The following is a 20,679-nucleotide window of genomic DNA, read 5'->3' as shown; positions in this document are numbered from 1 at the left end:
TAGGAAAAGGGTTAGAATGAAAACCTGCAGCCACTGTGTTCCTCATGGACCGGAGTTTGAGACTACTGCACTAAAGAAACTTGATCGATGGACTGAATGGTCTCCTCTCATTTGTTAGATTTCTTATGTTCTAATCCATGTAGGCCCTATATGATCCTTGGGTGCACAAATTCTTGCGTCCCATATGGACTGCCCATATTTTAGCCCATATAGAACACATTTGGTGCTTAATATGGGCTTGCTACCTGGGATAAGATCTGTCCAATATAAATTTTATGGCAGGGGTGTCCCTGGTTGGCTGCAGTGGTGGCAGGTTTTCATTCTAACCATCTTCTTAATTAGTGAGTCGTTTTTACTGCTGATTAACTTGTTATGCCTTAGTTTTACTTGACCCCTTACTTGTTTCTTTTTCCTTAATCAACTGTCAAACAATAATGACACACAAAACAAGCCGGCACATTACCTGAAAATAAAGAAATGTTGGTCTGCTCAGGTCACCAAAGCATCTTGATGGAGGTCTTAGAATAAACAGAAAATCAACCACCTGCTGTGGCAGAATGAGAGCAGCAACAAGTCCATCCATCCATCCATTATCCAACCTGTTATATCCTAGCACAGGGTCACGGGGGTCTGCTGGAGCCAATCCCAGCCAACACAGGGCACAAGGCAGGAAGAAACCCCGGGCAGAGCTCCAGACCACCGCAGGACACACACACACTCACACACCAAGCACACACTATTTAGAATCACCAATGCACCTAACCTGCATGTCTTTGGACTGTGAGAGGAAACCCACGCAAATACGGGGAGAACAAGCAACAAGTCATGATATTCAATAACAGCTTTAATTAACAGCCAGAACTGGCTTCTCATTAAGAAACTGGTTGGAGTGAAGTTGGCTGGAGTTTGACGTTCCAATTTAGCTGGTCAACTGTTGGCTCGTTTCACATCTCATTTCTATTTGGCTGCCGTTTAATGAAGAAATGAATCAATTCAGAGGACTGAATCCTTAAAAACAGGCCTATTAAAATGAAGGAAAAGGAGTTAATTAGCATTGAAAACTGGGCACTGATTAGGAAAAGGGTTTCCTGGGGACCCCCTGTGGCTGCAGGTTTTTGTTCCAATCAGATTCACAATCAGTGATGATAATCGATAACAACTGATCTGATTTAATTAGCTGGTCTTTTTTTTTTTACTGTTCTCTTATTCTGCATTCAGAAAAACAAAACAGTATGGTTTTTACATTTACAAGACATTTAGAAATATTTCTATTTTTTCCCTAAAGCTATAAATGTTTAAGTCTCTTTTTTTTGTTTTCCTATTATTTTCCCCTTTTCCTATGTAGTTTGCTCTCTTCATTTAACCCTAATAGTGACAATTAACAACCAGCACAGCAGAGAGCCAGGATGATGAAAGCAGCAATGACTTCAGTGTCAGACCCACTAATCTTTATATCTAATAGGCTACAGTGGCTGTCCGTTTGTCTGTCCAGGATTTTAAATCACCTGTAGCTCGCAAACCATTTGAATTATTGACCTGAAATTTGCTATACATATAGGCCTACTACATGAATTCTACTGTCCGCTTTTGGGGTGATTATTGACCTCCAAGGTTATTCCTCTTTTTATTTTTATTTTATTTTATTGTAGAATCAACTCTCAGTAGCGGCCAGCAGGGCGGCAGTGCGGTGCATGCGAATGAGCGCCCTTCTCATTCCCTACCAACTACGCCTTCACTTCCTCTACCTCTTCATATCTTAAATCATTATTGAGGCAGATTGAAGACTTAAGTGCCAGCTTAAGTGAAAAATTAAAGAAAACGTACTAAGTAATTGCAACACAAAAACTGGCTTAAGCAGTTTTAACACGAGAAAGATGCCGACGAAAGAAGAGAAGAAACCGGCCGTTAGGGTGGAGAGAAGAAGAGCTGCTCGGGAAGCAGCAAGTGTATCAACCTCTGAGCGAACAAATGCTAAAGAGTAGGAAAACTAGGAATGCTCAAGTCAAGTGTATTCACTGCACGTTATCGTGCAGAATGAAAACCTGCGGCCCACCAGGAGCGGAGTTGGACACCCCTGCGCTTATGGTGTCCGCCGTAATAATCGTCAATATTACAAGGACTGTGGATTTGCGTAGCCGTCGTTCGCGGTTACTCCCGCGAGTAGCTCTCGGGTGAAAGTGCAACTCTCTTCCCAATATAACATAATGATGGAGGATTGTTCCTCTGGATTCTTCCGGTGTTTCATATGCATTCTGATATACAAAGCGGTCTTTTTTGTTGTTGTTCAGCTCCACGATTTGCAGCACTTAAACCACATGTTACGATTTGAAATTATATTGTATAAAAACTTCAAATGAACCAATGTGGTAACCACAGCAACCTTCCTCCTCTGCATCCGAAGCGAAGCTCGCGGTACCCGATCGGGCGCATCGCGGCATAGCGCAGTGAAGCACCGACGTGCAGATCATCCAGTTCACGCAGAATGAGGGAAAAAAAGAAAGAGAGAGAGAGAGGGAGAGAGAGAGAGAGACTGGTCGACAGGATCTTCACGTGGTAGAGCCGGGACAGGCGCTTGGATGGTTAAACTAGATTAGAGATTTATTTTAGTCTGGGAGGATTTCGTGCTCCAGGAAGGGCGGGATGAAGCTTTGACTGCTGCTGCTGCGCTGCTGTGCCGTGCTGTGCCGCTGCTGGGGCTGCCGCCGCTGGTGCTGCGTGCGTGTGCACTGAAGGCAGTCTGCAGCCAGCCTTTGCGAGCTCCTCCTTTGTGGCTGGAGTGGAGAGGGACACCAGAAGCTGTCAATGAGAGCAGGAGGGCACAGGGGAGGATTGCATTCTCCATTGCAACCTGTCACTACTGTCGCGTATGCCCGTGGCTCCCGCAAGGTAAGTGAGCGACACCGATTGTCAAATTCGCGGCACTGAGGACGGGGTCCGCGCTTAGTGACACTAATGCCATGCCTGTCTTCTGATTGAAATACATAGGCGACCGCCCGAATGAAAGTTATTTACATCCGGAGGGGCGTCTGAAGTCGGTAGGCATCCTCAAGTGGCTAAGTATTAAACCAGCATCTTGGGGACCGGGATGCGAGGACTGTTTTTTGTTTTATTACCTTCATTTTTTAAGAGCATTCGCCTAAGAATTAAACACATTCGCCCGCTGATACAAGATAATCTTCTTACCGTCTTTATCAGATAAGAGGTAGAAAGTTTCTGATACGCTGTGTGTGTGGAACCGCGTACTGTTAATTAATGGCCTCATTCTTTGCGGGGTACGGGGGTGATCAGAATAAGGGGTCACTAATTTAAAGACATATATGGGTAGCTAATGGACACTTACAATGTATAGCGACTTCGCCAAATCTTCATAAACTTCGTACAAAATCCGCGTTCCGCCTTTCTCAGTGCTCGACTTCTCAGGGCTTCATCAAGGTTGACGTGTCCTCCACAATCGGACACAAAATCCGAGAGAGAAAAGGCGTAAACTTTAGGGAGAAGAAGCATGCCCGCTAAGCGAAGAAACGTCTTGTGCAGACCTGCCTGATTAGTTGGTTTCTATTATTTGCCGATGGATTAAAGGGTTAAACCAGGTGGACGGCATTACTTGTAACTGATCTGCTTTTGCATGTGCACGGATTGTGTAAGGGGCACGCGGCTATTTGTGTACCCTGAACAAAATTAGGAGGGGCGAGCTAGCAATGTTAATAGCCTCGGGTGGATTGATGAAACTCGACAATTTGGGAATTTAGTCGCCAAATCTTTCATTTAGTCACCAGATCGTCTGAGCACTGACGACAATAGCAAAATGACTGCATAGTCATCATTTTAGAAAGGTCGTACACATTTCACTGTGTATAACATCATAAATGTACAGTATAGGCGTTACTGGTCCTGGAAGAAAAGTTTATTATTAGCAGTTTTCACATGACAGCGATATAATATTGAATGATCAAACATGCTTAAAGTTAGATAGATGTGAAAGGCACTATATAATAGACAGATAGATAGCATTGTTTTACATTAACGTATTCAACTCCTACTGAACACACATTCATCCATGTAGCATATATTCAAAACCAGATTTTTCAAGTGGGGAGTCACTCAACTGCCATTCTTATTATTTTATAGTGCCTTTCATGTCTGTCTAAATGGTGTAAATGGCAGTGTGGCTTTTTGCCTTGTACTTGCCTTATCCTTGCTTTAAGGTACTTCTGAAAATGGATGGATTTGAACATTATAGATAAAATAGAAATATATGGAAGGTGTTATACAGAAATTCATTATTATAAGATAGGTATTCAGGCACAATATACAATAGAGAAATATACAAGAAATGATATAAAATAGATATGCAAGGCATGATATCAGATAGTCAGATAAATGACTATGGAAGACAGATATGCAAGACACAATACAGGACAGATAGATAGATAGATAGATAGATAGATAGATAGATAGATAGATAGATAGATAGATAGATAGATAGATATGAAAGGCACTATATAATGGACAGATAGATAGACATTATACAAAATATATATTCTAGTACTATTTAGAGTAGATATATATAAAGGTGTCATATACAATACAGATGCCATGCACTATATAGGATCAATAGAAACATTGCTATATAACACAGATATTCAAGATACTATATATAATGGATAAATATGCAAGGCACCATATGCAATAAATATACATGCAAGACACTTTATATGATAGATGACAAAGATAGGTATTTAAGGTATTATGTGAATACAGATAAATATGCAAGACACTGTATACAATAAATAGAAATTCAAGGCACTATATATAAATACATTGATAGATAGAAATGTCACTATAAATGACTGGTAGATATAAAAGGCACTATACACAGTAAATAAATATGCATAGTGCTATATACAATAAAAAATGTATGGCACTATATAGGATAGATAGATAGATATGAAAGGAACTATAGAATAGAAAGATAGTGAAAGGCACTATATATTAGATAGATAGATATTAAAGGCACTATATAATGATAGACAGATAGATAGATAGATAGATAGATAGATAGATAGATAGATAGATATGAAAGGCACTATATAATGATAGATAGATAGATAGATAGATAGATAGATAGATAGATAGGTAGATAGATATGAAAGGCACTATATAATAGATAGATAGATAGGATGTGAAAGGCACTATATAATGATAAATAGATAGATATATAATGATTTTGAAGATAGGCACTATATAATAGATATAATGATAGATAGATAGATAGATAGACACTATATAATAGATAGATAGATAGATTGATAGATAGATAGATTTGAAAGGCACTGTATAATGATAGTGTGAAAGACACTATAAGATAGACAGATAGCGGAAAGGCACTATAAGTCTTTTCTCTCCTACTAATTTTTTATTATTTATAAGCCCTTCTAGAATTTCTCCCATCTGCGGCACACTTTCCTCTGCTTCTTAGACTCGAGTGCTCGTCATTAATGCTGGTCACGCAGAGTAAACAGCGGCGTTGTTTTGGGAATACGTGTCATGATGGTTTTTAAACTAGAACTGAAGATCTCCCTATTAGAATGTGACTTTTATGGGTTTGATTAACGCTGTACTGCAGGTACCTCAGTAATTAAATGGCGTTCACAGAAGACTGATCTTTTATCGCACTAAACATTTTTTAAGAAGAAGAAGCTATAGCGGTATGGAATTTGTTGAAAATTAAAGGTAAAAAAAAAAAACAGCCAGCAATGCAGAAGAGCTCAGTTATACACAGTTTGATTGAATTTATTGTTGCTTATATGTTTCAATTATAAAGGTCACTGTTATAGAACATGTAATGCTGACTCTAATTTGTTGCATACATATTCTGCTCAAGTGCCATTTAGAATTGAGACGTTTGTTCACGCACCTTGCAGTTTTCAGATGTTGCTTTATTGAGACTGTCCCCCTCACTGTACTAAATAACTGTGTTGTGTGCTTCTTTTAAAAGGTTATTATGAGGAAAAATACCCTTTTGGCCATATCTGGAACAAGAACACCAGGGATCAGCAACCCATAATGCACTGCCCTTGAACCTAAACAGCAAAGTTCGCCAGCCAACTGCTGAAGATCCCATTTACAGCAATGCATTTAAATCTGCTCAAGTCTGACAAAGTCTGGGTGAAAAACTCCTTCCAGAATATGCATTCGTTAAGGTGCAGGAGGTACCGGCATGTCAGAAGAAAACTGCACCCGCTGCGTGTTCTGGGGCTTCTCTTGAGCCTGGCAGCAATAAGCGCATTTTCCTGTTTCTTTAGTGCCTTTACTTGGACCACAAATTACAACACCGAACTTTTTAGCAGTCCCATCATCCCACAGTCAATTCCCGTACAACACAGGACTCTGCTGGGCACTGAAGAGAAAAGGGACGGGAATACTTCCAAGGACTTGCCCGTTGCGATGAAAAGGAAAACGGAAGACAACAGAAGTGAAGCAGTCAGTCAAGGCGAGTACCCAGAAGATCTCTTCAGCCTGGAGGAAAGGAAAAGCGGTGCCGTAATTCTGCATATGATCGGGATGGTGTACATGTTCATAGCCTTAGCCATAGTATGTGATGAATTTTTTGTACCATCACTGACTGTCATCATTGAGAAATTTGCCATCTCCGACGATGTAGCTGGAGCAACCTTCATGGCGGCTGGAGGCTCTGCTCCGGAGCTCTTCACTTCGATCATTGGGGTGTTCATCTCCCACAGTAACGTTGGCATCGGGACAATCGTTGGATCCGCAGTATTCAACATCCTCTTCGTCATCGGAATGTGTGCTTTGTTTTCCAAAGAGATTCTCAACCTCACCTGGTGGCCACTTTTCAGAGATGTATCTTTTTATATCATTGACTTGATCATGTTAATCATCTTCTTTTTGGATAACGTCATCAACTGGTATGAAAGCACACTTCTGTTGACGGCTTACACTGCTTATGTGATCTTCATGAAGTACAATGAGCGGGTTGAGGGATTCATAAAATCTAAGATAAACAGGAATAAAGTCGTGGAAGTATCATCAGCCGAACCCCAAGCAAAGGTAGGATTGGGATGGTTTACTCATATTTTATAACTATCAATGAAATCTAGAATTTTACAATGTGTTTTGTAAAGAAATTATTTGGGTTTCATTCTTTTAGACGCATCCTTCTTCAAAGGCCAAAAAGTCAATGTTTGCACCTACACTGGTTACTTCTTGAGGGTATTGATGTCACCTTCTGATTGTTTCATGTAGGTGGTTGCTAACCATAATTTTCCTTTATCAATATTTGGCACAATGTAGGGAAACGAGAGGTATGAGAAATTCTCGTAAAGCCATATCATTACTGGACTGAAGGCCTACTTACTTATTTCCTACAATATTTGTAACCTCTGGGTATCCCTAGAGTCAAGGTTCCAGTTCAAGATGGTGTGGGAACGAAAGCCAAAATCAACACCATTAGAACTGTGAAAATTCAGTTTGTGTGATGAAGGCATCACATGATTCATTAGAATCTTCCATTGTGTCTTAAATGAGGGAGGGCCCAAAAATTCCCAGATATTGTTTAAAAAAATCTGGAATGATGTCCCTTAGACTTTCTCATATGCTCAGATATGGGGATGGATATGTGAGGAGTAACCCGCAAGACAATGGTTGTATTTTTATATTATGTACATTAAGGAACCATCAACAACAAATCAAATCAAATTAATAATATACTGAACAATTGTTATAAAAGTACAGTTGAATAAATTGGACTCTGCAGCCTCATGAATAAAAGGTAAAAGTACAACTTCCAGTTAACGAAAATAGCCCAAAGGTTGATAGAAATCTATGTTTTGTACCTAATACTTGATATAAAAGTCCAATAATTATTTATTATAATAATAAAGTGCACAAAGCATGCTCCTCTCCACAATTCTTATATAAATCAACAACAATCACAATAAATAATCCTCCAAACTCCCAGACGCTTAGCCACCCTGCCTCCCAACTCAGCTCGTCCGTCTGGGATTTCCCAGAGTCCTTTATAGTCCTTGACCCGGAAGTGCTTCTGAGGCCTCAGTCCATGTGATTATCCAGCATTTCCGGGTCAGGTAAAAACTTCTCTTTTTCTTCAGCCCGGCTATACGGGAAATATAAATCCCTGGGTCTCCCTGCAGCGACTCCTGGCGGCCTCCATGGTATCCAGCAGGGCTGTGTATTATGACTCCACTGTCCTTGATTCCCTGCTGGCATTCGGGGCACCTCTATGCTGCAAGGAGGGCTCCATCTGGCGGCCTGGGAGTATTGGCCAGGATGAATGGCTGGCCATATCTCATAATAGACACACTCACATAATTTCAAAAATGGTATTTCTGGACACAGGGAGGTCTAAAATGTCGATATTCATCAAAATCTCAAAATGGAATTTTTGGAGGATTCCAATATTTTCCCTATACTTCAAATACGAGAAAGTCAAGGAGGTCTAAAACGTCGAGATTCATCTAAATCTCAACATCGAATCTTTGGACAATTCTGTAAAGTAAAAAGAAACCTTACAGCGAGTTCCTTTTAGTCACATTCAAAATACTCTCCCTGAGACGCAACAGATTCGTCCCAGCGCTTCTTCCATTCGTAGAACCATTTCCTATACCCATCTTTTGTTACCATCTCTAGTAGCTTCATGTGGTTTTTTTCCTGGATTTCTTCCATGGTAGCAAATTTTCTTCCTTTCAGTCTCAGAACAAAAATAAAAGTCACAGGGAGCAAGAACTGGTGAATATGGGGGATGTGAAGCAACAACTAGATTGTTTTTAATCAAAAATGCTTTGACCAACCTTGTGGTGTGTGCAAGAGTGCTGTCACGGTACAAAATGCAGGTTTTTTGTGTACCACTACTATGGACATTATTTTCCTGATTATTTTCCATAGACGTCTCAGCAGTTCCATGTAATTTCACTGGTTCAAAGTCTCTTCATGGGGAACACACTCTTTATGAACAAGACCGTCAATGTCGAAAAATACAATTAGCATTTTCCTTGTCTTGAAAATCTGCCATGGTGGCTTGGAGATAAAATATCATCAAAGTTACCCGCGTGATTGTAGTATAAACGTCAGATTTACGAACTCGATGAACGCAGCAATATTCCACTCGGTGGACCGATTAACCATACTTAGAACATAAGAGCATAAAAAATTTGATAAAAAGGAGGAGACCATTCAGTCCACTAAGCCCAAATTATTTAGCTAATAGCTAAGCTGTCCCAATATCTCATCCAGATTCCTCTATCGAGGTTTCCGCTTCAACACCATGTCTCAGTATTTTGTTCCACATTCCCACAACTCTTTGTTTGAAGAAGTGCTTCCTGGCTTCAGTTTTAAATGCACTTCCCCCTAATTTCCAGTTATGCTTAGTGACATATTGGATAGTGTGAAACAAACAAAGAAGACAGATAAAAGGGGGCGGGGCGGTCCACCCCATATATTGTCGCCAACAATCAAAGTAAACTTATAAAAACGAGTAATTGTAAGAGACTGAGCCAAAATAGTGACCGACCTGGAGAATGGAGTGCTTGGGGTTTATAGGTGCAGAATAGGAAAGGATGGGATCTCAGGTAGATACGAGGTCTACAGGGGGGTGTCTTCTAGCGCCGGAAGTGGGCACAGTCTTAGTTGGGCTTTCCTTCTGGTGGTCCGTGGAAGAGGGAGAATAGGCATTAGTACTGTTCGTCAACCCTTGACTCTGCATCTTACCCCCAGTTAAGCCCTTAGACTTCTTCCCATGCACGTGTTTGATAATAGTTACACCTACTCCTGTGCTATTTACTGATTCTGGAAAATTCTTGAATTCTCACTCGTATCGGAAAAGTCATAGAAGTTGAGAGTTAAAGATCTAAAACGTTTTAACAAATTAATGTCAGATAATCTGTGGTGTTAATATGAGTGAATGAATCACAGAAATGATTTGTAGGTTTTAGTCAGTTTTTGCAAAGCAAGGAGGAATATAACATTTGTTTCCTTGTATTTCACGCTATTGTGACAAAGATAAGAACATTAGAACATTAACGATGAGAAGAGGCCACAGAGCCCAAAAACTTGTCCATCCTATTCACCTAGATCAGAGTTTCTTAAACTTTTTTTTTTCTCATGACCCTATCTTGCTCTTCTTGGTTCCTTCAAGACGGAGTCCATGATGACCATCAGATTGAGGAGGGCTGGGGGGAGCCGCATTGATTAGTTAAACAACCCACGGTAACTCGTAACCCATTCCCGATACATGTAATGGTGAGCCGTGACCCTAAGCAACCCAACAGAGGCAACCTGTGACCCAGAGTTTAAGAAACAGTCATCAAGTTGAGATATGAAGATCCCTAAAGTTCTACACTCCACCACATTTTAAGAGATACAATTATAAAGGACCTAAGAGAAAAAGAAGGGAAAAAAGTCTTAAACCAGCGTTTCTCAACCTTTAAGTATTTGCAACCTGGGTTTTCATAACAGTTTTAAATGCGCCCCCCCTAACATTTTTTTTAAATGTAGATGAATATTTTATTATACCTACTTAACTTTTATCCACATTTATCTAACTCTGTATTTATTGTTATAGTATCAGAATGTAGTTTAAGTTAATTTGTCTTGGTTTCAACAGATGTTTTTTTCATATTTTTGATTCTTGTTTTCTTTTTTCACATCTTCACGCCCCCCTTTTTCTTACTTTGCTCCCCCCTAGGGGGGCCCGTCCCACAGATTGAGAACCACTATCTTAAATAGTTAAAACCAGGAAAGCAACCAACCAAATTACCAGCACTGAATATGCAAACCAGAGACATAATCAGTAAACTAGTAGAGGACTTAGAGCCTTAAAACATAAAAACTTTCTGATGCATTGTTTTGAAAATCCGGAAACTTGGATGGCAGTAGACCCACATGTACCGCATATTCCACGACCACCTGATGGAAGTTTTAATGACTGCACATGCCGGCAGCAGTTTTAAGCATAAAGGAATTGGGAGATGACACATAATAGTAACAGCGAGCCAATGTTGAAACCGGGAGCATGTGATTTAAATAAACGATAACCAGGACATGAGATAGAATCGTAAATCGATAGACATAGCGAGAGAGTCAAAAGCCTGAATATTTCACGTAGCCTAAACCAAAGTATAAAATGTCAGTCAAAGTTGAAGAACATAAAACATTTTGTAGCCAGAGAGATCTTTAACAAGGAAGACACTAGCGTTTTCAATTTTGAATTAGACACAAACATGGATAGGAAAGGAGTGGAGTGTATGATGATGAGCTTTATACTGTCATGATAATTCTGTCATGTGTCCTGCACTCTGGGACATCTTGCCCAGAAACAGCCTGGCAAATCTACATTACAAACTTTAAACAGTATTTCAAAATTACCACCCTCAAAAACTTTACAGGCAACCATCCAATGCAAAACTGGGAGAAGGAAGATGAGTGCTGGTTTATAAGGAGTGACAACAGGAAGGGGCGGGTCCAGGAGGACGGAAACTGAAAATGAAGTTTGTGGTGGTCAGGTTGTCAGTCGACCAGTCTGCAGAGGGAGAAAGAGAGAAAGGATTAAAAGACAGAGTCAGCCCCTAATCACACTTACTCAAGCCCGTAAGCTGTCTCCCATTTGGATACGCGTGACAATATGCAAAATAGAATTTCTCATTACCGGAAAACAATTGTGTCACAGGAATACAAAATCATAATGATGATAAATAGAAGAATATCTTAGATTAAATTAATTTTGTGACTCATTATTGCAATGACTGGCAGCACTACCTAACGTAATATTCATCGTAAATAAGCAAAAAATTGAAAGTGAAAGTTAAATCTACATAAACTCACAGAGAGGAAATAGCAAAGATCAAAAAATAAATAAATGTATTCTTAATGGAAAAAAACAGCAAACATACTGTGGTAGAACTGGAGAGCCAGCGAGTCCCAAACTCCAAACATAAAGACATGAATGCAGTCCTGGGTTGAAATAAAGGATGGTTTATTATACACAGTCCCCAGTTAAGCACAAAGCATAGGTTTTATTTCTTTGCAATACCTCACAATACTCTCTCCTCTCACCACCCCACTAACCTTCTCCAGTTGAGTGTTTTGCTTCCCTTCCTTCCAACTCTGACTCGCCTGTACAAGGAAGTGCGGTCCCTTGTATTGCGGACCCAGGAGTACTTCCAGTGACAGGGCTGCTGCCCATTGCAGGTGCTTCCGGGTCATATAGAAATCCAATATAGCAGTGAGCACATCTCCCTGCAGCGCCCTCTTGCGGCACCCACAGACCACAGCAGGGCTGGTCTACAGAACTACATCCCCCAGCATGCCCTACTGTCTTCCAACTGTGTACTGCAGGGGTGCCCAATGCGTTGATCGTGATCGACCGGTAGATCGCAAAGGTAGTGCAGGTAGATCGCGTTGCATTCCAAAAAAATTTTTTAAATGTTAGTCTATATACCCTCCCTATGGCATTTGCCACTTGATTGACATACAGGGCGGCCAGTCTGAGATCTCTTTTCTTCTAAGACACTGGTCATCCCGCACGCACAATCAAACACGTGAGCTACTGCAAAACTCCGGGTGTGGTCTAGTTAGCCTTCCAATTTATATCGACTAAAGAAGGGATTAAAAAAAAAAAATGTTTGGGGAGGGTATGGGCTGGATGTGGAATTGGAAGAGAATTTTTTTCTCATCGAAGTGCGTTTGTCTGATCTGTCAATCTATGATTGCTATTCCAAAGAAGGAAAATGTGGAAAGGCACTTTTGAACTGTTCATAAAAACAACGAAACTGACTGGAGCGATCTGAGAAAGAGAAAGGAGAGGGAACTAAAATGGCAGTTAATCGGACAGCCATCATTTTTCACTTAATTCAAAAGCTCTTTGACTGCATTATTCGGCTCTACTTATTTATGCGAGTCAGCCTTTACCAACATGACGATTATTAAATCCAAATACTGTAGTGACCATAAATGTATTGAATTGTTATTGTGCCATAAAGGTTATTCAGTTATGCAAGGTACAACAACATACATTTTATGTATTAAGTATACTCAGTATATATATATATATATATATATATATATATATATATATATATAATTTTTAATGTAGGTAGATCATTTTGACCTGGTCATTTTAAAAGTAGCTCGCAAGCTGAAAAAGTGTGGGCACCCCTGGTGTACCGTAATCCAGGGTCAATGCCATCTAGCATCCTGGGGGAATAAAGAGTCCTTCAAGAGACTTCAACTTTGGATGGGCTGTCCATCCATCTCTCACAGGTCTGGCACCTTTCTCTCCCCTGGCTGGGATGCTTGTCTGCCTGCTATTAGCCTCCCATCTGGATTAGGAACCATCCCTTCTACTGATCATGATACGTATCCAACCCATGTGTTTACAATACACAGAATCATAAGAATAAAGGGGTAGTGTCAGATGGGTGCTAAAATTTTGTCTTCAGTATCCAGCTTTCAGACCACAGTACCATTACCAGAATAATTCCGAAGCAAATAATCGATAACTCCAAAACAACCAACAATTGTTGCTTCCCTCTTGAAGCTGTGAAGTCCCAATTGTGTTGAAACAATCCAGTCCAGAAGTCCTGAATTTCATATCATATCAAAGCATATACCTTCTTTTGCATGAAATCTACAAAATGATTGTTATTCCACAATTACAATAGCATGTCTGGGGGAAAGGGGGTTTGGATTAAGATGAAAGGTGATGTTTAGTTCAGGTATCGAAATGTTGCTACCATACTATTTAAAATTTGGGGGTTATCGTTACTTTCTAGTACTGGTACACTAAGCAAGCCTTATAAAGGGGGTACTAAAAGCAGCAGTAGTAAAAAATTTAGTAGTCAATAACCAGATTACAAAGGTTTGCAATGGACATAGTAAAGTGACCCAAATTCTTTGTCCTTACATGACACCCATTCTGTTGATTCTGTCTTAATCTGATAATATGTTATTGTCGGGTCTTGTTGTTCCTGTAACAACATCAGAGTTACTGTTTCAGGAGAGTCACTTTACCTAATCACCTGTAAACTCATCCTCTGATATTAGGCTTCTGGAAATTCATGAAACAGTTCAATGTGAGAATGAAAAATGGATGGGAATCGTTTTACACCAGGAGATTAAGTAATAATTACCGGAGAAGCTCTGTAGTTTTAGTCCTATCTGAATCTCTCATGTCAGTAACTTTTTACAGATGACACGTTAAGTCTCAGTAAAGATTACAGAGCATTTTACCTTCTATAAAATGTCGGTAAAAATAACCACAAGTTAAACTAGTCTTGTGCGAATCGATGTGTCAGTAAACTTCAGGCACGGTATATCCCCCTGGGATTTTAGAGGTTTCGGCGGAAGAAATAAAGTTCAAAACTCTGTGTGACCCACATCGGATCACTTCAAACCAATTCATATCACATCAGGCAAGTGGACGAGTTTATGGAAAACATGAGCGATTTGAGCAGGGCTAAAATTTCAGAGGGTCTCTGGTAAAAATGACTTTGTCCCACCTTCTGAAGGGAAACTAATTGAGTGCAAATAAGGTTCTATTTCAAATTTCCAAGGTAACCAAATTTTTTTTTTAATCCATTACCAAAAAAATTGTTGAATTTGTCTGATGTCAAAAATAAAATCCTTTCTTCATTATGCCAGATGGCTGACTACAAACCTGATTTAGTTAAAGGTGAGTGGCTGTCTTCGAGCAGCAACTCTGAGGTCGGTATTGTCTTGAGGTCTATGTGCGAAAGTGACTTTTGTTATTTGATCAACAAATTAACTAAAAGCTTCCAAAAGTCCAAAGTCTGTTGCTATTTAACAGCTTTGCTTGTCTATTCTTCTACCACTAGTGGAAGGCTTCCATGAAACAACCATCATTGGTCCTTAGTGATACTCTACCTTAACCAGAATGAGAAGGCATTCATAAACACCGTCCACTTAACAAAGACTTCCAAAGGCAATTGAAACACTCGACTTCATTACATTTAAGAGGCTGAAAGAGATTAGACTACCAAAGGATGACCTTAGGTGGACCACAAGGTCAGGGAACCTTCCCCTTCTGCCAGCTATTAATTGCAGTGGTAACTGTCATCTTCTAACTACCGGTCACCTTGTCTGACCCTGCTGTAGAAAGTGTACTAAAGAAGAGGACGGCCTCAGATGAAATTCAATTTGTGGCACATTGATGCAAAGCAGCATGACTGGCAGCACTACCTAACCTCATATTCATCGACAGGAGGCAGAGAAAGCAAAGAGCTTGAAATAATTTTCCGCACTGCCTCTAACGAACACTCGCATGATACGGTTGTAAACTGAGAGCGGCTCTGTGATCCTTGACATCTGCAGTTTAGCAGCCTTGCCACGCCGTCTGTCTAGTTTCAAGGCTACAAGAGAAGCATTGGGCTGACAGGGTAGTAAGAGGATGAAACACAGTATAATCTGTCCTGCTGTGGTGAAAGGACACTGAAAATAACTGGTAAACCTTAATCGCCGAAACTCGTGAAGTGAGGCTCACGTAACATGGATTAGGAAGAGACAGGAGCAGAGATATAAAAAGGCTATTGAGAAATGTATACTGAGCATGTTAGAATGAGGCGAAACGATATAAATATGTAGCGGGACAATAAACACAAGACGCTATCCATATGGCCTGTGCGACAAAAGAGGACACAGTCGCACAATATGTTAATTGCATGCACAAAGCTTTACTGGAAAATGTCCAAATTAGAAGGCTAATCCGTCCAGGGACTTCAACACCTGACAGAGTATGACTCAGTTTTACACAGCGTGCTGTTCCCTGCGATCAGCTTCAGCATCATAGCAGATTAAAGCATGCTGAGGGAATGGAATGAGTAAAGGATAGAAAAAGAAAAAAAAGAGAAAATCTTGGAACGATGGGGGCTTATTGTAACCTGATCCTTGGCAGGTGGCAGATATGCAACATGCAGGCCCAGGAAGGCTGTCCATATGGCCAGTATTTTAACTCTTTACTTTTACACACATTACGCTCGCAAAGTAGTCTCCATCCACACTGGACACAAGGGGCAAACAGAATTATTTAGCTACTCTGGTCCACCCATCTTCATAGGAAAGGAAATGGGGTCTCCCTCCATTAGACCATCCATTCAGCTTTTTCAACATAGGAGCCCAGGAACCTGACAGTACCCTGGGCACAAGGGGCTAACAGAATGAATTAGCTCCAGACCTGCCCTCCTTGTAAAAACAGAGCTCTTTTGGGGTGTCCCTCCATTGAACCTTCCATTCAGCTTTCCCAATACAGACCCCAGAAACCTGACAGTACCCTGGACATAAGGGGCAAACAGAAAGATTTAACTCTGGTCCAGCCATGTTCATAGGAAGAGAACTGGGGTCTCCATCCATTGAACCATCCATTCAGCTTTTCCAACACAGAATTCCAGAAACCTGTCAGTACCCTGGACACAATGGGAAAACAGAAGGAGTGTTAACTTTGGACCAGCCCTGTTTGTATAAAGAGAACTGGGGTCTCAATCCATCAGACTACCTGTCCATTTTAGAAACCCAACAATATTTAGGACACAAGGGTCAAACAGAAAGATTTACCTCTGGCCCAGCCTTATTTATAGACCATCAATTAGAGCATCCATTCAGCTTTTCACACGCAGGAGCCCAGAAATCCAACAATGTCTTTGACACGATAGGAAAACAGAATGAGTTAGTTCTGGACCAGTCCTCTACATAAACAGAAAACTGGGGTCTCCATTTATTGGGCCATCTATTCGGCTTTTCCAATATGGGACCTCAGAAACCCAACAATATCTGTGACACTAGGGGCAAGCAGAAGGATTTAGCCCTGGCCCAGCATTCTTCATAGGTACAGAACTGGGGTCTGCACCCATTAGACCATCCATTCAGATATTCCAATATAGGACCCCTCAAACCTGACAGTACCCTGAACACAATGAATAAATGAAATGAATTAGTTCCAGACCAGCCCTCTTTGCAGAACACCTTCATGAACAACCTTGGGGTCAAGTTAGAATCAAAGAAGAGGAAAAAAAACTTGAATCCTAGTAGAACATCCAGACCCTACTTAAAAGTACCTAAGCTGACAAAATTGAGCAGGGTCCATTAATGTTCAATATTAACACCCAACTTGTAAATATATGAAACACCTATTATAGATCAGTAAGCATAAAGGGTCCATCTTTCTATCATTTCATCTTTCAGTTACTCAATCACTCCATAACGTTTTCAAGCAATAAGAAATAAACTTTAAAAAAGCAATTGCATTGATTACTGAACTTGGACAAAAGTGTAAGCAAAAATGTATTATTATATTAATAATATTATAATACTATTATTACTATTATATTAATAATGTATTATTATTACTATTATTATTATTATAATATTAATATTATAATACTATTATTACTATTATATTAATAATAATAATAATAATAATCTCTCTATTATATTGAAAAAGTCCTGGGACAAGATGTGACTTTTTCAGAGAGATACTTTCACGTCCCGCGAGACAAGACTTTGTGCCAAGAGATTTAACCACACCTGCGGCAAGAAATAAAAGAAAAGGAGTAGATGAAAAAGTAGAATGTCATAAAGAGGTCCAAAAACGTTGGTGCCGTACACATTCAGAGCAGGTGAAAGATAATGAAAGTACTAAAATTTGAAAGCCTCAAAAACATGATAGTTTAAAGAAGATCACATTAGCTTAAACTAATGGAAATTATTACTCGCTGAAACAACGGAACAGCGAAAAGAGATCAAATATATTGTTCGGCTTTAAACTTTATGTTGGAGACTTGTAGATCGTCTGATTCATGGTGCCATCAGGGAAAAGTAGTGTGTCTTCCCAATGAAGAGAATTAAAAGATTTGTTGTTTAGTGAAAGTGAAATCCACATACAGAGACATTAAGTGGCTGGCGCATAGCGCAGTATGGGGGGTTGACGAGCGAAGAGAGCAGGGGGTGTAGCCCTCTAGTAATAATAATAATAATAATAATAATAACAACAGATTAATAATTAATAAATAATGTATTCACAAATGCAAGCATCGGGGGTGTCTCATGGGTATAGATTTGGGGAAAAACGTCTGAGGACGGAACTGAATGTGACACAAAAATGAATCCAGTTTCAGTTTCACTAGAGTGAACCTGGAAGATCTCTGACCTCATGGTGTGGTCAAGGCAGGGTTCTTCCCCTGGCTCCTGTTTAAAGTACTTCTTTTAGTATTATTTGTTCACTTTTCATTATTGTTTAATGTTCTGTATTATTTTATATGGTATTGTTTTGTTTATTTATTATTTTTCTAATTATGTAGTATCTGTTCATTTATACTTCATCCATCCATTATCTACCACTTATCTGAGTCAGCGTTGTGGGGGCAGCAGTCTAACCAAAGATGTCTAGATGTCCTTTTTTCCCAACTCCTCCTCCAACAAAAGCGATCTAAGAGATATAAACTCTCCAGCATATCCTGTGTTTGCCCTGAGGTCTCCTCCTGTTTGGATGCGTCCAAAATACCCCACAGGAAGCCATCCAGGATCACCTTCACTGGCTCCTTTCAATGCTCTACTTTGAGTTCTTTCTGAATGTCTGTGCTCCTCACCTCATCTCTAAGGCTGAATCCAGAGACCCTTCAAAAAGAATTTAATTCCCATTGCTTTTGTTTAGTTCTTTCAGTCACAACCCAAGATCTGTGGCCATATGTGAGGGAACTGTAGAAATGTAGATCAACCGGTAAACTTATACCTCCACCTTTTATTCTTTTTTGTTATTATGTAGTATCTACTGTATGTGTGATTTGTGGTTCTTTCATGTTCCTTGTATCTTGTGGGTGAATCAGAACAAGGCAGGGCCACCCGTCCTTCACCATTAAGAGACCACCCCTAAGCCCTATAAAATGAAGCTGGGAATTGAAGTCCAGATTATTACTTTTGAAGGTGGTCTATGGAGTTGGTTTCTGAATATGAGTTTTGTTTATCCCTTTTGTATTTCCAGCTAACTCTACCATTTTACTTCTGAATTAAGAATTTCGTTAAGGATTGTGATTTGGATTTGATGTTTATCGGACTGTCTGTTTAGCAACTCTTTTTCAGAGTCAATAAATAATTTTATTTGCAAAGAGTCTTTGGAAGATTATTGTTCTGCTTAAGCAATAGATTTCTCATGAGGGACATTTTGAATTATTGAGATTTCTTAGTACAGTGATCTATCACTATATTGCGTTTTGACTTTCGTGGCTTCACTTCATCGCGGATCTTAAATGTAATTTTTCGCTGGTTCACGGATTTCTGTGGACAATGAGTCTTTTAATTTATGGTACAAGCTTCCTCAATTGGTTTGCCCAGTTGATTTCAAACAAGGGACGCTAATGGCGGATGGCTGAGAAGCTATCCTGTCAGAGCACGTATTACGTATTAAATAAAACTCCTCAATGATATACGATATGCTTCCCACGTGGTGCTTCGCATACTTGAAAGCCGAACAGCACGTATTGATTTTTGATTGTTTGCTTTTCTCTGTCTCTCTCACTCTCTCTGACATTCTCTGCTCCTGACGGAGGGGGTGTGAGCAGAGGGGCTGTTCGCACACTGGCCTAGAGGCTACGGACACTCCTCTAAGAAATACTGAAAGACTACCTTCACATTACTCCCTTCTTTGCAGCTGCTTTGTCCGGCGGTGCTTCGCATACAGTACTTAAAAGACTGAACAGCCCTATTGATTTTTGATTGTTTGCTTTTCTCTCTCTGTCTTTCTCTCTCTCTCTCTCTCTGACATTCTCTGCACCTGACGCGCACTCCTTTGAAGAAGAAGATATGTTTGCATTCTTTTAATTGTGAGACGGAACTGTCATCTCTGTCTTGTCATGGAGCACAGTTTAAACTTTTGACTAAAGGGTGTTATTTCATGTCTAGAGGGCTCTAGTAATGTTAAAAACGTATTTAGAAGGGCATAAACAGGTTTTCTGTGCTCTAATTGCAAAAATATTCAATTTATAAATAAAGAATCCTACTTCTCGGAAATTCATTTATTGTGGTAGAGTCTGGAACGGATTAACCGCGATAAATGAGGGTTTACTGTATACTTTTGAACTTTGAAGTTAAAAGTGCATTTTGGCCCGGTGTAGGCCGAAGCCAGCCAGTATAATGGGTGCTAGGATGTTTTTCTTTTTCACCTCTTTAGGACAAGTTAATTGGAATCAGGCCTACTTCCTTAGTTATCCCTTAGGACCTACACCACTTTGGTCAATTTATAAGAGAAGATCTTAACCCTGCATTTCTGGTCCTGATGTCACTACCCTTGACAATTCCTCTTCCTAGCTTAGAACATAAGAACTTAAGAAATTTTAAAAACAAGAGGAGATCAATCAGTCCATCAGGCTTATTTGTTTAGCTGATGGCTAAGTTGTCCTGATATCATCCAGGTTCTTCTTAATGGTTGTCAAAGTTTCTGCTTCAACTCTATGTCTCGGTAGTTTGTTCCAGAGTCCCACAACTCTCTGCTAAAGAAAGGCTTCCTGGCTTCAGTCCTAAGTGTACTTCCCCTTAATTTCCAGTGGTGTTCTCAAGTACACGATTCACCATTTCCTTAAAAGAATGGATCTACTTTATTGATGCCCTTAAGAATTTCGAAGAGCTGGGTTAGATCCCCAC

At 39.9% G+C, this 20,679-nt stretch overlaps 1 protein-coding gene across 4 annotated transcripts in view; it reads left to right on the top strand.

The window, feature by feature from the left end:
* Positions 1 to 2,443: 2,443 nt before the first annotated feature.
* Positions 2,444 to 20,679, top strand: part of LOC120532350 (sodium/potassium/calcium exchanger 2-like) — a 335,842-nt gene continuing 317,606 nt past the window's right edge. For 3 of the 4 annotated variants that reach the window (XM_039758257.1, XM_039758259.1, XM_039758256.1), the window contains exons 1-2: positions 2,445 to 2,886; positions 5,999 to 7,071. In XM_039758257.1, the coding sequence (XP_039614191.1) occupies positions 6,133 to 7,071 (939 nt within the window). In that variant the 5' untranslated portion in view covers positions 2,445 to 2,886; positions 5,999 to 6,132. Of the gene's footprint in view, positions 2,887 to 5,998; positions 7,072 to 20,679 lie in introns of all 4 variants that reach the window. The other variant, XM_039758258.1, reaches the window with a different exon arrangement.

Source organism: Polypterus senegalus, chromosome 7, assembly GCF_016835505.1.
Source record: "Polypterus senegalus isolate Bchr_013 chromosome 7, ASM1683550v1, whole genome shotgun sequence".
In the NCBI taxonomy this organism is placed as follows: domain Eukaryota; kingdom Metazoa; phylum Chordata; class Cladistia; order Polypteriformes; family Polypteridae; genus Polypterus; species Polypterus senegalus.
This window is presented reverse-complemented; position numbering and strand designations above follow the sequence as displayed.